Raw genomic sequence first — 17,635 nt, forward strand, 5'->3', positions numbered from 1 at the left:
TGTGTTTTCTGTTCCTCTCCCTTTCTCACCTGTGTTTTTTGTTCCTCTCCCTTTCTCACCTGTGTTTTCTGTTCCTCTCCCTTTCTCACCTGTGTTTTTTGTTCCTCTCCCTTTCTCACCTGTGTTTTTTGTTCCTCTCCCTTTCTCACCTGCGTTTTTTGTTCCTCTCCCTTTCTCACCTGTTTCAAGTCGTGACATACTTTGTGATGCTTGAAAACGCGGTGTGTGTAATCGGAGATGGTGTTTGATCGGGTGATATTAAAATGGAGTTGTTTTTAAAAGGTAGTGAAGATAGCAAACGTTTTCTGCATCTAATCGATATGAGAAACGGGATTGAATGGGACTCGGCCTTATTATAAGTGAAGAAAAAGATGAAGCAGGAACAATATGAGAAACGGGGTTTGAAATTGTGAAGAAGATGAAGAGGAAAGAGTTTTTGTTTTAATGTAAAATGTTGAGAGAAAAAGCATTGAATATAGCATGTGTGTTTTCTGGATCTAATCGATGAGGTAAATACTCCTTCATTGGGCATCAGATATGAAACTCATCAAAATTGTTTGGTTCAAGCAATCATGACTGAAATGTTTACCGACTCGCTCACTGACTTACCCACGGACACGGCTCGATCGCTTCAGCTCACCGGACCGAAAGTCCAGGTGAGCTCAAAAGGATTCCTGGGACATCCTGCCCTCCATGCAGGGATAACCAGCGTCGCAAGTTGGCGTTGGCAGTTTCGCCATTTGTGCCATGTACCCATAAAAAAATATTTAAAAATAAAAAAAATTCATCACAAACCTTCCCGGGAGTTCCTTGAATCCACCGCACTTCGATTTGTCGAAATCCGTTAATCTGTTCTCAATTTATAACATGACAGATAGACAAGCCGGTAGGCGGACATGGGTGGTCGGCCGTTGCTAGGCAACGGAGGGGTCCATAGCAACGGTTCTTTCTCACACATAACGAGGACATACCATGAACCTACCATACCAATTTCATGTATATCTGACTCATAGTCTCTGAGATATAACGAACTTCGTTTTTTTTATTGTTTTCGACCAGGGTTCATTCAAAGTCTATCTTCTCCAACAGTTTTCATAGGATCCGGCTGGAAATTTTTGACAATATGGCTGAATGTACTGCCCACAGTCGCTCGTGGCCAGATTTTTGATTTTCGAAAAAATAAATTTTTTATGATTTTTCAAATATTTCAGTTCCGTTGCTGGGCAACGGTGGTGTCCATAGCAACGGTTCTCATTTGCACACAACTAGGTCATTGTATGAACCTACCAACCAAGTTTCATCGAAATCGCCATTTTAAATACTGATAACACTGAACAACAAAAATTTTTTACTGGAGATGTGTAAAGTGATTTAGACTAATTTGGGTACGCTGATTTCAAAAATCATAACGGTTTTGCTGTATCACATCAGGATTTTCAGAAACAGAAATATTCCCATTGCCTAGAAGTCAGGATTTCAATGAAATTTACAAAAATTCATTTATTCATTTATTTCATCATGAATGCTTCAAAATTATAGAAATTACAGAAAAACTCCACTAGAATGTAATTAAAAATGCTTTAGGCATTTGGCTTTGCATTTGTGCTGCTCTGTGTCAGTTTCACAATGCAGGAACCAGCAGAAATCGCCCATCATGTTCGGGTTGTGCCGCCCTTGGTAACGCGTCTCCATGAGTGAAATCTCTTGGTGGAATCGCTCGCCGTGCTCGTCCGAGACTGCTCCCAAGTTGTCAGGGAAGAAGTTCAGGTGCTGGTGTAGGAAATGGATTTTCAGGGACATCCTGGAGCCAAGTTTCCTGAAGGATTCCAGCAGCTGCTGCACTATTTCTTCATAGTTGTCCGCGCGCTCGTTCCCCAAGAAGTTGTCCGTCACAGCTTTGAAGCTCCTCCACGCTGCCAGCTCTTTGGGGTTTAGAGTTGTCGGAAAAGTTTCGTCCTTCATAATCTGTCGGATTTGCGGTCCAACAAAGACACCAGCCTTGATCTTGGCCTCCGACAAGGTGTTGCCAAACTTTTCCTTGAGGTATAAAAACCCACGCCCATTCAGATCCATTGCCCGTACAAAACTTTTCATCAAGCTGAGCTTTATGTGGAGTGGTGGAAGGAAAACCTTGGCTGGGTCGACAAGGGCGACATGCTTCACGTTGTGTCGACCAGGTACATGCTCTTTTCGCTCTTCCCAATCTTTCTTCGTCCAGTGATTCTTGTCGTCTCTGCTATCCCAGAGACAAAGGAAGCACATGTATTTCGTGTAGCCTGACTGCAGCCCTAACAACAGCACCACCACTTTCAAGTCTCCGCAGATGTGCCAGTTGAAGTCATTGTACTTGATGGAATCAAGCAGCTGCCGCATAGTCTCATAGGTCTCTGTCATGCCGAACGCGTGAGCCAGTGGGACTGATGGTTTCTCGTTGCCATTGTGGAGCAAAACAGCCTTCAAGCTGTTCTTCCCGGAGTCGATGAAGGGGCGCCAGTCTGCAGGATCGTGATCACACCCAAGTTCTTTCAACAGACCGTTGATGTCACTGCAGAATGTCATCGTGTCTTCCATCTCAAAGAACTCAGCCATGTCTCTGTGACGTGCTCTGAACAAGGATATCTTGGTGTTAGGTTCAAGTAGATTCCACTGCTGCAGCCTTGATCCAAGCAGCTCTGCCTTCGCCTTTGACAGCGAGAGATCTCTACAAGATCATTTAAGTCTCCTGGTTCAGAAGGTGTGATTCTTGAGTGTCGGGTTCAAAAGGTTCATCATCACCATCCTCTTCACCACTGCTTACAGCTATGTTCTGATCAGCTGGAGGTGTTTGAACGGGTTCTCGTCATGAGGCACAGGTTTACGAGCAGAGACGCAGTCAGCGTACTTGATGTGACCTTTATTCTTCTTGTTGAAGCCGGCGATGCTTGTGCAGCAGAAATAACAATCCGATCATGATGATTCATGATTCAGAATCATCATGATGATTCTGCGGCTCACGCCATATCATGGGCACCACAAATGGCATGCTCGAGCGCTTGCCCACCAACCACTGAGTCAAGGTTGTGTGACAGCTTGTGCAGCAGATGTGTGGTGCCCAGCTCTGTTCTTGGTCCCCCACCTTACACCCGAAGTAGTGAAAGTAGGCGGCCTTCATTTTCACTGCTGTAGATATACTTCGCTGTTGATCTTTTTTGGTATACCGACCACAGACATAACAGAAGTTGTCAGGATGATTAGTACAGGAACGCCTACTCATCTTTATCTGAAAGAAAGAAATATAACACAAGTTAACAACAATTGTACGAAATAGACATGTTAAAGACATATGTAAATTTCATTGAAATCCTGACTTCTAGGCAATGGGAATATTTCTGTTCCTGAAAATCCTGACGTGATACAGCAAAACGGTTATGATTTTTGAAATCAGCGTACCCAAATTAGTCTTAATAACTTTACACATCTCCAGTAAAAAAATTTTTTTGAAATTTGTTGTTCAGTGTAATAAGGGTAGAACAAATGTCAAAAAAAAAAAAATTAAAAATTTTTTTCGACTAGGTCGACGACCCAACAGACAAACATATCGACGGAAATACTGATAAGGGTAGATCAAAAAAAAATTTTTTTTTCGACTCGATCGACTACCCAACATATCGACAGAAATACTAATAAGGGTAGAACAAATTTCAAAAAAAAAAATTTTCGACTCGATCGACTACCCAACAGACACGGCTCCTTTTATAATGTATGTGTACACATATATATATATATATATATATATATATATATATATATATATATATATATATATATATATATATATATATATTGTTGCGGAAATGGCCCTTAGTTTGTTATTAAATATAGGATTAGCAAAGATCTCCCATTAAATGCATGTTTAGTCAGGTTGTTCGGTAAATGGATGCTACATGTGTAACGGGAGGTGGAAGAGGCTGTTCATCGTGGGTACATTGGTGGTGGAGCAAGAGGTTCTTCTTCCTTCCTCTCCCCGGACAATAGTCCCCGCCCAGTGCTGAGAGGGGTAGTGGCCTCGAGAAGGAAGTGAAACTGAAGGGAGGAGCCAGTCGGTTTTGAGGCGAGTGAGTGAAGGAAAAGACTGCAGGAGCACCAGGCGCCGTGATGGGTTTTTCGTGAGAAGCAGTCGGCTGGGAGGCGAGCAGTCACTGGGAAGGCAAGCGGTGCCGGGAGAGCGCCGAGGTGGGGCGCGATCGGGCTTCGAGGCGAGCAAGCGAAGGAAAGGCAGGGGTGGATCTGCGACGAGAGCGCCAAAGTGTGGTGCGATCAGCAGTAGGAGAGAAACTGAACCTGAGCATGCCGAGTCTGCGATCGGCAGTGGTGAAACTGAGCACCGAGGTGGGGCGCGATCAGCTTTCGTGAGGAGACATCGACAGGTTCATCCGGAGTCCAGTGATGGAGCCTCTGACTGTCCCGACTCACCTCACGACTCGACGACGTCTTGAAATCCCATGGACCCAGCCTGCGGAGCCCAACACCTCGATTTGGCCTGGTCTGGTGAACAGGCCAGACCTGGACTTCTTTACTGGATCTTGGGAGAAACCAGCTGAAACTCACCATCGATCTTTCGCTCTGGTGCAGTGGACCTCGCGGGGTCTGAACGCGCCGAGGCTGCGTGCGTGAGGGCTGCGACACATGGAGGAGCGCCATTTTTCCAGGCGGCGTGCTCGAATCCGTAGACATCGGCTTGTCACGAGCCACATTCGTGCTTTTGACACTTTCCTCTCGTCCATGAAACATCACCAAGTACTCTGTCTTGTCTGCATGCTGTCCGTGTCTTGTCTGCATGTCGTTTAAGGTTTATCTCATTAGAGTTCCCTTCGAAACCCGTAATCCGTAGCTCCCTAGTTAAGAACAGGTTATAGATTAATTTTAACATTGTCATGAATGCTTTACTTGTGTCGTGTTCCCCGATGTCCCGAATGAATCTGGCTGATTCGTATGAAGTTGCCGCTTTGAATTAATCCGTGCCGCGCCGAGGACGATCCGCTCGGTTTGGATATCAAAACCAAAATGGTTACAGACTGGCGGAATTCGCTCGGTATCTGACAAAACCAGTCTGTAACCAGGGGCTATTCCCCCAGCTGGCAAGGCACAGGTGTATTTTGGTATCGTGATCTGAGGCGCATAACCCGAGAATTGTGCCGAACCAGCTGGCGTTATAACCCTGGAAATGACGGCGGTGGTTAGGGTGGCGCCGAATCTGTAACATTTGGCTGTCGAGAGTAGGGTGCGAAAACCCAAACTTGTTACGGACAGTGATTGACGCACTCGTCCAAATCCCGCCACCACTGAATCGTTAACAATATTTTTAGGCTAGCAGGATGCCCAAGACCTAAAGGTATGCACACTCACCTCTGAGCTGCCTTGCCTGGGTTCGAATCTCGGCCCAGCTATAAACTGTCAATCCAGTATTTCACAGGTCGGGTGACTCATCAGTGTGTGTCTGTGCTGTCCCTCAGATGGATGTTAAATGGGTGTCCCATCTGCCGGCATTCATTAGTGGACGTTAAAGATTCCAGTGTCCTTCACAAAGAGTAGGCGAGCTATGAACGAATTCCAAACTCCTGCTCCAAACCTTAGTCAAAAGTGAGGCCTGGGCAGATGCTTCATGAAAGACGGGCCAAGCTTCCCACGACCAACCAGACAAGAACATGGGAATAAAAATTGTGGCTATTAAAGAATAATAATAATGATGAGGAATATTAACCCACTGCCATCCACATGACCTACCAGCACACCCCCTCTCACCACCCCCGCTGGCCGCTCCCATGGGGAGCAGGTGTTTCTAGTGTATACAAAAACAAACAGCTCCAGTGACTATTTTCTGTTTCAACATTTGAAGTCCCACTTGCATGGGTACTGATGATGATGAACTGACTGAAGCAACTGTGATGAGGATGGTGGAAGAAGCAATGTGAAAATTTCAATTCTGCTGGCATAGTTTGAAAAATAAATGGGGCGAGTGCATTAATAAGGCAAAATACCTTCATAACATTATCCAACATGAACAGATAGAAATGGAGAAGTCTTGGACTATTGTGATTATTTCACTCCTCAAACTTTTTTAAAGCACCTCATACACCAAGAAAACATGCCCAATGATAACATGAAATCAAACGCACAATAGCAGAAATCCAAAATTGCAATACAAACAAAAAATAGTATAATGATGTCTCATTTCCATAAATAAACTTTATTACAACAGATATATTTAACATATCAGGATGGTTAATAATGTTACATGTTGCATCACATGGACTTCTGACAAAACACCAAAGAGCATTGTATAAAATATGATGCTTGGTTATTAACATTAAAAGCATTTTTAGTTATTAATTTTCAACATAAAAACGATCACGCCAGCCTAAGGAGCATTCAAGAAATGGCGACGTTGGGTCACAGCGTTGTGGTCATGGTGGGAAAGCAAACTTGCGAGGGAGCTCTGGCTGCCTTCTTTGAGAAGACGGTCATCTGCTACAGTCCACAATTGCACACCTGTTGGAACAAGAGACATATGAACAAATTCCCCAAGTACAAAGATGCCAATCCCGAGAGGAAACATGTATTGGACCAGAAATAGTAAGGCATGAATTTTTCATGCATTTCTTTGAACAAAATGGAGCATTGCTATTGTTTAAATTGTGAAAAAACATTTTTAAACTAGAAGGGCACTTTTCAGCGTCACCAGATATGCCTCTGCCCACATTATTACATAATTATACATACTTGTACCAAGTTTGATTTAAATCCCTGACCTCAGATTCAAAATATTAAATAATTCTGGCTGCTAGACAATGTGTCCGATCAGGTTGAAATTTAAAACATACTCGACGACCCAACGGATTCCCATTGTGACAGCGGTTGATAAAAAAAATCATTTCAAAAAACAAAAATAAAAAGATAGCTCCAGCGAACTATACCACTGAGGTTGTTTGCATTGATCAAATAATCCCGAGGAGTACTTGACTGAATCGAGAATTTATTTTTTAATAATTTTTTTCGTTGCCCGATGTGAATGAAACTTGATATTGCACGTCAATGTGAAAAAAGAAACAGAGAAAAGAAAGTCGAAGAAATTATTTATGCATAATCTTCTAAACACAATTGTATTTATTAACTAGAACGGGCACTCGGTAGAGCGCATACCTTCGCCGCCGCAACTTTTTTCCGGGCACATTTGAAAAACGTCCATGACGTCACAACCGTCAGTCCGATTGACGTCAAATTTGGTGTGTAACCTTCTTGAAGGCAGTCCAACAAAATGGAATGATAAACACTGAAAAATTAAAAAGTTGAAAAATGACGTCATCTTTTGACGTCATTTTGACGCACTTCCGGGGACGTCACGTCCAATCGGAGAATACCATTCTGAAAGCTCGTAGTTCACTGAACGTTTTAATGTTGGTTTCATGTCAATAGCTCTATTAGATCTGAAGCTATGCCTACAAGTATATTTTGACCTTGAGTGTGACCTTGAACTTGACCACAGAGTTAATTGGCAAAACCTGTACATCAATAAACAGATATTTTGGTACTGATCCTAATGCCTGGATTTGGGAGACTTTGCTTTATAAATTATATAGATATTTGAATGTAAAATATCAGGACATTTTAGCCACAATTGAAAAACGTCATGTTCAAACGTCAATGACGTCATAACGGTCAGTCCGATCGAAGTCAAATTTGGTGTGTGACGTCCTTAAGGTAAGTCCTACAAAACGGCATGATCAAAACTGATGAGATCGAAAATTGAAAATTGACGTCATCTTGTGACGTCATTTAGACGCACTTCCGATGACGTTACGTCAAATCCGACAATACATATCCGAAAGGTATCTCATCATGGAACAATATGGCGGTGGTTGCATGTCGATAGCTGTATTATGAAGGAAGTTATGCTCAAAAGAGTGTTTTTGACCTTTTCATGACCTTGACCTTTGACCCGATCGCTCCCAAAATCTAATCAAATCGTCCTTGGATACTCACAAATCATCCCACCAAATTTCATGCAATTCGGTTTAATACTTTCTGAGTTATGCGAATAACAAACAAACACACATATTCACAAATAAATAAATACACAGCGACCAAAACATAACCTTTCGCAGAATGCGAAGGTAATGAACACGGAAGTATTAGATCAAAATGGTGGTTTATTTTATGCTTAAAAATAAATAATTCTTTGTCTATACGAAATGTTTGAGATTTTAAAATAAATCATTTCAATAAAAAAATAAAAGATAGCTCCTGCGAACTATACCGCTGAGGTTGTTTGCATTGATCAAATTCTCCCGAAGAGAACTTGACTGAATCCGGAATTGATTTTCTAATAATTTTTTTGTTGCCCGAAACTTGATACTGCGCACCGCAGGTGAATGATGAGTAAGGTGTGCTGAAAATTTTTGCACTATTGTGTACCGTTTTGGCTGTATTTCGGGAACATCCATCCATCCATACATACATAATGAGAGTTTTAGTTATATCTATATATTGTTTCGGTTGTGAGGGGGTCGATACGCCTGATGTTGGCTTAATGGTTAGGGTTGTGGGCTTGGGATCTGAGAATCCTGAGTTCAAACCCCACTCAGTTGTTGAATTAATACCAGGTGGGGTTGACTCTGCCTGTAATCCTTCCGAGGTCGGCAAAATGAGTGCCAGCTTGCTGGTATCCTATGTCGGAGTGGCGACCCGTCCAGGATTGCACCCAATAGCCAAGGAGACTGCTTTGGCAGCACCAATGCTCTGCACAGAGTATGGTCCCAATGGATGGATGGATGGATGGATGGGGGTAGATGGAGGAATTTCATAGCCAAGTTAAGATTGTATAGATTTGCTTGTCTGTGGACGTGTAGGAGACATCTCGATGTAAATTAAGTAGGGAAACTGTGAGCTTAAGTGTTACTTGTCAACACATGGGGGGTGGTGCTGTGTTAATTAGAAAGAGATTTTTTATTTTAATTTATTAGTTTTTTGTACACATTGTCAAGGCTCATATGAGAGCTAACACACAACACACAGCAAGGTTGGGCATGAGACAAAAGGGGTGGGAGAGGGTAGGACAAAACAGTGGAAACAGAGACATTCGGAAGTCTGTGGAAGGGAGAGGGATTGGTCGGGGAACACGGGGTATAAAGATGGACACTACAGGGACTTTGGGGAAGGAAAGCAGGGAATTTGAAGGGGTGGGTTGAGGGTGGATTAATGGGGGTGGAAAGATGGAGGTTTTGGATTGGGGAAGATAAGACGTGGTAGTGAACAGCTGTTTTGAAGGCCTGGAGGGAAGAATGGGATTGAAGAGAGTGTGGGAGTTCATTCCAAAGGTGGGGAAACTGAGGAATGGAAGGGTGAAGGTGAGCAGTGATTCGTGATTTTGGTAGTTTTACCAGAAGGGGGTTGTTGGCGGACCTTGAGCGCCCTGCGGAAATATGGGGGGGGGGGGGACATATCGCAGACAGAGCATGGGTCGAGACCGGAGAGGAGACGACAGAAGACAGAAAAACCATCGACCTGCCTGCGGTGGGAGGAGAGAGTGAGAGATCCGCAGACCCAGCCTCACCGCGGGAGATACCAATGATCCTAAGTGTCTTGGTTTCCACAGCGTGAAGCCGAGAAAAGTGAGAGGCGGGAGCACCAGCCCAGAAGGGAAAGCAGTACTCCATCAAGCTGCGGACGAAAGCTTTGTGTGTGGTCAGGAACTCAGGTGGGCCGAGGAAGGACTTTGCACAACAGAGGATTCCCAGCCATTGACTGGCCGCACGCACGGCGGATGGTGAGCCCTGGTGTTGAATACCGCCTCACAAATTACCTCACGTACGTTTCCCGCCAAAAGAGCAGCTCGGCGCCATTTTGGGCACGTTCTCCCGTGCAGGACGAAGCACTTCGATCCCAAAGTTCAATAAGGACCATCTCTGGACAAAGCTAAGTGATAGAATAAAGGGTGGATTTTGTTTTGTTTCGTTTTCCCCTTGTCTGTACTAAAGTCCGTGTGTAGAGGCCCCTCGACTTAAAACCTTAATTTACTTCACGTATTATTATTACTTTTTGAATCATTACCCTTGTAAATATTTGTCTATTTTCATTAAAATCCCTGTGTTTATTTTAAACTGCTAGTGTCCGTGTATGTGTGGTGGGTTCGAGTATAAACCCCTTGTGCTGTACATCCATCGCTCCACCTGTGCTGCCAATGCCCCTCCTGTGCGCGCCATAATCACCGAGCATCACGTGTCTGCCTCCGAAGGAAAACTGCTTGGCAATCCGGCCTGGTCAGTGCTAACCGCCCGTCCACCACAATTGGGTATGGGGGAATAAACACCACAATTGGGTCTCTGTGTGTCTCTCTGTCTCTGTCTCTCTCTGTCTCTTCTCCCACTTTGCACAGCTGTTGTTCGCTTGGCACGCACGTGCAATCGCAGAGAGCTGTTGCTCAGTCTCTGACGGTACGTGTGGAGCCTGTGTTGCTTTTCCTTTCTCACTTCTTATTGTCCAAATGTTTTGGTTTTCGTTTCTCTTTACCTCTTTCTCCTTGGTTTGTCTTATCTATTGAGGGAGAGAGAGAGAGAGAGAGAAAGAGAGCGCACACAGTAGGTGGTGTTCGGGTGTTTTTCAGAACCTCCCGGTTTTGAGGCCTGTGTTCCATCTGACGTGTTTGCTTGTTTTAGCCAATGCTTTTTGGCTGCCTTTAACGATTCTTGGACCTCGTCCATATTATTATTATTTTATTGTTTCATCCACTTGCAAGCGTCGCTTGTGGTAGGTTTCTTTTGTTGATTTAAACTCTTTTCTCCTGTTAAAATTACTTTTAGCTATGGCAAACGTTCGTTTGAATCATAGCATGTACGAGTCACTTAATCGTAAGAATGGCCTCATGTGCGATCCCCCGAGGGAGGTAAAGATTGAGGACATGCAACTGGCAATCGGAAAGATCGTTGGTTTACACAACATCCGTGCAGCCACTCGTATGAACAATAAGGTTGTTGTGTTCGTTTCCGAGGTGCACATGGTGACCTCCGTTGTGGAGCAAGGCCTTCTCATACACCCCGACCTGTTTCTCCTTGCTTCCCCATTAGACAGACCTGCAGTTAAGGTGAATGTGTCTAAAGCTCCGCCTTTCATTTGGAATGATGATTTGTGTGCTCAATTGAGCAAGTCCGGTATGATCGTATCAAAAATCACGATGGTGCCAATACACTCAGGAAGTGGAGAATTTAAGCACGTGATGACTTTTAAAAGGGTGCTGTACATGATATTGCCTGAAAATGAGCAAAAGTTAAACGTAGTTTTACATGCAAAAATTAATGGCCATGTGTATAGAATGTATGCCTCCACGGATGTCATGGCGTGCTATCATTGTGGAGCGTACGGTCACATGAAGAACTCCTGTCCCGGTTTGATGAGATTATCAGAAAATCAAGGACAGGAGATTGTAGATCCCCCCTCCCCACGTCATGGGGTGGGTGAAAGGGGAGAATCCTTTTCACCACCTGTTCGTGAGCGGGAAGCAACAGACCCCTCCTCCCTCCCCCCCAACTTACTGGGGGGTGTGAAATGGTAGAACCCTCCCTACCATATATTGGTGAGCAGAAAACAGGACCCTCCTCTCGACCTTCTAATGTACCAGAAGTGGTTGGTCCCTCGACCTACACTGTGCAGGACTGAACTGATGATGACATGGAGGGGTTTGTGACAGTGTCTCATAAAAAAGGGCAAAAACGTTCTTGTCCAGTCGTCAATGAGACAAAGACAACACAAAATAAGATACTCGTTGTGTCAGATGTGCCGAGCTTGCAAGATGCATCTCACATAGAGAATCCCTCTTCGGGACTGGAAATTGAACCGGAACCGATTATAACTCTGACTAATTCATTTGCACCACTCGCTGAATTTCCTGAGTTGTACGAGTGTGATGTAGACATTGAGAACACTCGTGCCTCTCAGGAGGCTACAAGTGGGGATTCTAATTGTTATGGTCTCTGCAGTGATAAAAAGGAATTTGTCATTGAGGTGTGCACAAAGGTGTGCGTTTGTGATGACAAGGCAGATAAGCCGGAAAGCCCCTCAGAGGAAATCTGTAATCCTACCCTTGTGGAACAAAATGCAAGGGATGGAAAGAAGGAAGCTGCATGTGATAGTGGGCAGCGAAATGGGAATGAAAAGACCGATGGTTCAAATTCTATGGAGATTTGTGCCTGAGAAATAAGTTTGGATCAGGAAGAGAATGACAGAGATGATGAGGCTGACTTCAATGATCCCTCTTCTACCCTGTCAGTTAGTGGGTGTTGTGCCCAAGAGGATGATGGAGACAACATGGTAACAGAAGACTAAATTCTTAAATTTTTAAATGAAACCTTCAGGAAAAGGCATGTGAGAATTCGGGATTTTTTTCCCGAATATCCATGCCTTTCTAAAAACTGCGAAAAAGATTCACAAACCTCAGCAAGTCAGGATCTCAGAACCTCAATTCCAGCGGTTGAGGAAGTGTGCCACCAAGGCCGGAAAAGAACTCCAAGAGTAGTAATAGTGTTAAAAAAAAAGTGAATGAAGGTGGTAGGGTTTTGTTAGAGTTTAAAAAAAACTAACCCTAACCCTAACAAACAGTTAATGAACCCTAACATCCCTCAACATAAATGGAGGCCGCAGTTGTGTGCGTCGCCTCGAGGTGTTGCAGATGTTTAAGAAAGAAAAAAAAATCGATATTCTAATGTTACAAGAGAGACACACCAACCAACCTTGTGAGGACGAGTGGCGCAGGGTTTTTAAAGGTTGCCTTTTTTTCTCCAGTGCCTTTGAAGATGCTAAGGCAGGTGTGGCAATTATTGTGCACCCTAGAATCCAACCCTCGGAGATTTATTGTCGGGTGGTTTGTAAAGAAAGGCTTCTTTATTGCCGTGGAATTGATTAGCAGTTATCAAAAAAAATTGTATTATTGATGTGTATTTCCTCAGAGACAGTGCTGAAAGGATTCTATTCCTTCCAAAGTTGGCAGGTTTTTTAAACACTGTTGACTTGACTAGTCTAATTTGTATGGGGGGGGAGATTATAACTGCACACTCAACCCCCGACTGGACAGGAATACTCCTGAGCCCCATCCACCCAGTGCAATGGTTTTTGGCAAAACTTGTAAAAAATTTAAATTTCGGGATGTTTGGCGTCTGCAAAATCCCAACACCCGTCAATATACATGGGTGTGCTGTTCAAAGAACCAGATAACCACGGGCCGACTGGACAGACTGTATGTAAACCAGGGAATGGTGAATCTGGTTCAGAGAACAAGCATAAGTCCATCTGGCTTTTCTGATCACCATATGATTATAATGGAATGTATGTTATTACTCTTTCATTGCTGTAAATAGTGCATACTGGACTTTAAATGTTAAATTATTACAAGATGTACAGTTTGAAAATGCCTTCAGACTGGTATGGGAGAAGTTAGAACAACAAAAGTGTTCCTATCCTAAGACGCGACAGTGGTGGGATTGTACAAAATCCCAAATTCGGATTTTGTGTCAACAATGTTGCTCACATACCACCAGTAATGCATCTGGTTTGATAAGTGCTCTCAAAGCAGATTTAATTAAATATGAACAAGAAGCTGGAACATCCAGTGGAAGTGATCACAATCAGCAGTTGGTGGAAAAAAAAGACTCTACTGGCTGAACTAGTCAAGGAGCGTGTGGCTGGAGCAATGGTTCATCTTCGGATGAGCATAATTCAACTGGAGACTCCAAATAAGGAATTATTCAACCTTGAGAAGGCTGTCAAGACCTCTCGGCAGATTCACAGTTTACACTCTCCTAACGGTGTTCTGACTTGCCAGAGTGACATTAAACACTCAATGCACGATTTCTATTCAAATCTGTTTACACCGAGAACTGTGGACAAAACGATTATAAATGAGGTGATTGAACTTCTCCCATCCCTTTCTCAAGAACAGCAACAGCAACTTGAATGTGACATTTCTTTTGAAAAGCTCACTGCGGCATCAAAACTACTTGAGGATGGCAAAGCCCCTGGACTTGACGAACTTCCTACTGAATTTTACAAATATTTTTAGAATATTCTGGGTCCTGCTCTAATGGAGACCCTGCTTGAAAGCCTAGATCATGGTGAATTACTCCTGAGCTACAGGAGAGCAGTTTTGTGTCTCCTCCCAAAGAAAGGGGATTTGCAGGAGATTACAAACTGGTGGCCCGTCATTGTTAAACAATGATTATAAGATTGTGTCAAAAGTGCTTGCAATGAGTCTTAAAAATGTCATCTCTCTCCTGATTGGAAATGAACAAACATATTGCATACCTGGACGATCCATCTATGACAGTATTTTTTTGGTTAGAGATTTAATTGCCATTGGTCAAACCGTGCCTCATGGTTTTGGGTTGTTACTCCTGGATCAGGAAAAAGCCTTTGACAGTGTGGATCATTCGTTCTTATTTGCCGTCCTTACTAGAGCAGGTTGTGGGGAAAAATTAATATCTTGCATAAAACTTTTGTACAGAAATGCATCATGCCTGCTGAAAGTAAATAATAGTTTGTGTCATCCTTTTTCCTTTTAAGCGTGGTATCCGTCAGCGTTGTCCACTGTCAGGCATGTTGTACACACTTTCCGTTGAACCCCTACTGGCTATCCTTTGCACCTCCTGGTCTGGGTTATCCTTGTCAAACAGTGCGAACAATGTTATTTCAGCTTATGCAGATGACCTGTGTGTTGTGGTCAACAACCCAAAAGATGTCAGTGAGCTATCCCATTGTCTTGCAAATTTGAACTTGCCTCATCAGCTGGAGTAAATTGGAACAAGAGTGTAGCTCTTTGCCTATGCCCAGATACACCCTCCTCATCACATTGTTCATGTGCACTTCTCCCAACTCTTCAAGGAGGAATGTTATGGAAAACGGATGGGGTTAAATACTTAGGAATCCATCTGGGAACTAAGAGCTACATGCAAAGGAATTGGGATGGTTTCCTCGACAACGTTAAACAGAAACTATCAAGGTGGAAAGGAATGCTCCAGTTCTTGTCACTTTAGGCCCGGGTAACAATCATAAGTAACCTAATACTTCCAACCGTGATCATTGCACAAGGTCATTGCACTCCAGCCTCCTCAAGCTGTGATCACAAGCATTCAGAAGAGTCTGATTGATTTTTTTCTGGGGAGGCCACCACTGGCTCAAGCCAGATGTATTGTGCAGGCCACGATTGTCTTGCGGCCAAAACTTGGTGCACATCCCGAGTCGAATAATGGCTTTTCGACTCATGGCAATAAAACGTCTACTATATGGTGAAGTAGTGTCCTGGCGTCCTCTCACCAATACCTTGCTTCGGCAAACAGGTGGATTGGACTATGACCGGGAACTCTTCCTCATGGACCTGAAGCAGGTTGATAGAGCTCGGCTCCCTGCATTTCATCAATCTCTTCTGAATGCTTGGCAAGCTCTTGGAGTGCAGCAGCTAGAGATCTCGTACAATGCCAGGAAATTTGTGCATGAGCCACTATTCCAAAACTTCTTATTTGCTGGAATATCTACCAGACGATCATTCATAAAGTACTTTACAAATAGTGGAATAAATAAAGTGCGAGATCTTACGGAGCCTTCCTTGAAACGATGGTTGCCTGCTGGCTCGGTTTATAAAAAAAATTGGATTGCATTCAATAAGAGTAGTGGATGAGGTCATGAGGAAAGTAACCCAGACTTTCCTACATTTAAATATTGGGTGGAATGGGGTAAGTGAAGAAGTGGATTTTCACCAAAATTTTCCTGAGCTTTCAATCACTGCCCAAAAACACCGTGACGTGTTCTCTTCAAACAGTGACGAGTATGGTGTGTTCCACGTCATGGAAAAAAAAAAAGAATATATGAAATTTGTCGAAGTGTGTTTCCCGGGCTGCACGGCACCGTTAAGAATCCATTGGAAAATGACTTTAGCTGCAGGAGCTTTCCTTACTCCCAATTGGAAGGTGATGTATAGATCTCCGACCATTGGTCACACGGAAGACTGAAATTGGAGACTGTCCATCAAGCCCTGGCCACACAGGTTTTACAACAGAAGTTTAACCCCTCTGTGTCTAACTCATGCCACTTTTGTAGGAGTATCGAAAATATGAATCATGCGTTTATTGAATGCAAGAGGTTGTCACCTCTGTTTCTGTACCTGAGTCGCATTTTTTGTCATTGTAAAAAGCTTTTTTCCTTTCCAGTCTTTATTTATGGGCTCGTTTTCAACGCTTGAATTTTTTAATTGGAACTGCTAAGCTTGCATCTTATAAGACCAGAAAAGCCAGATTGGTGAATAAGAAAAATGAAAATGCACTTTGTTTCAAAGGCATGGTGTCTGCTCGGAGAAAACTAGAACATGTACATCATGTAAACAAGGGTAGTCTTCCTGTGTTTGAAGACATGGTGCAATGGTGGTGTCTTGTGTAAATATATTGAGAAAGACGTTCACATTTCTTTGTGAAGTTGCAACAATATTATTGATCTTTGAACTTTCATTGTTTATCTGACCGAGCTTGAGGACCTGTACTTGAGAAATGGCACTTGTTAACTTACTCCGCCATCGAAGATGGACGGAGGTTACTGTTTTCACTCATCTGTTTGTTTGTTTGTTTGTTTGTGAACAGTATTACGGAAAAACTCCTGGACGGATTTCGACGAAACTTGGTGGGGGGATTCGGTATGGTCCAAGGATCATGCCATTAGATTTTGGACTTGGTCCAAAGTCCAATATGGCCGCTATGGCGGCCATTTTGAAATAATATTTGAATTTTTGTTTTTGCATTTCTACATGTTTAAAGTGATTTCCAACCCCCCCCCAAAAAAAATTGTTCGAGAAAAAGAAGAAAATTTTGCAACTTTTTTTCAAAAAAATTTCATTTTATTTGAAAAATATTTGAATTTTTTGTTTTTTGCATTTCTACATGTTTTAAGTGATTTCCAACCCCCCCCCCCCCCAAAAAAAAATTGTTAGAGAAAAAAAAATTTGCAACTTTTTTTTCAAAATAATTTCGATTTTTTTTTTTTGGTATTTCTACATGCGCGTCGATCTAGTTTAGTTTATTCAATCGTGGTTCAGTCGAGTGATCCGTTCTGACCTACAATGAATAGGATATCAGGTTCACTTAAGTGACCCAGCAGTATTGGCGGCGGAGGTTTTGCACTCTACCGAGTGCTCCCCCTCTAGTTTTTCATGTGTTGATACTTTTATGAACCTCAGGCAAATGGTGCCTGAATAATTTTTCTTTGTTTAAATTTGCCTCGTGAAATGTTTGTACTTTTATAATAAAAGGATGTAAAAGTCTCTCTGTCTCTCTCCCTCTCCCTCCCTCCCTTGCTCCCACGCTCCCACTCCATCGCTCGCTCCCACTCCTCTCTCCCTCTCCCTCCATCGCTCACTCCCATTCCTCTCTCCCTCTCCCTCCCTTGCTTGCTCCCACTCCTCTGTCCCTCGCTCTCCCTCGCTCGCTCCCACTCTCCTCTCTCCCCCTCTCTCTCCCACTCCTTTGTCTCTCCCACTCCTCTCTCTCCCCCTCCTCTCTCTCCCCCTCTCCCTCCCACTCCTCGTGCTCTTTCCCTCTCTCTCTCTCCTTCTCCCTCCTTCTCCGTCCCTCCC

The 17,635-nt window shown here is 43.4% G+C and overlaps 1 protein-coding gene across 5 annotated transcripts in view; it reads right to left on the reverse strand.

Annotated features, from left to right (window-relative positions):
• Window positions 1-6,205: 6,205 nt before the first annotated feature.
• Window positions 6,206-17,635, reverse strand: part of TERF2IP (TERF2 interacting protein) — a 123,295-nt gene continuing 111,865 nt past the window's right edge. For all 5 annotated transcript variants that reach the window (XM_085884954.1, XM_085884951.1, XM_085884950.1 and 2 more), the window contains one exon: window positions 6,206-6,528. In XM_085884954.1, the coding sequence (XP_085741080.1) occupies window positions 6,398-6,528 (131 nt within the window). In that variant the 3' untranslated portion in view covers window positions 6,206-6,397. The remainder of the gene's footprint in view (window positions 6,529-17,635) is intronic.

Source organism: Eptatretus burgeri, chromosome 6 (assembly GCF_056783735.1).
Source record: "Eptatretus burgeri isolate ZD-2024b chromosome 6, Ebu_testis_v1, whole genome shotgun sequence".
NCBI classification, from domain to species: domain Eukaryota; kingdom Metazoa; phylum Chordata; class Myxini; order Myxiniformes; family Myxinidae; genus Eptatretus; species Eptatretus burgeri.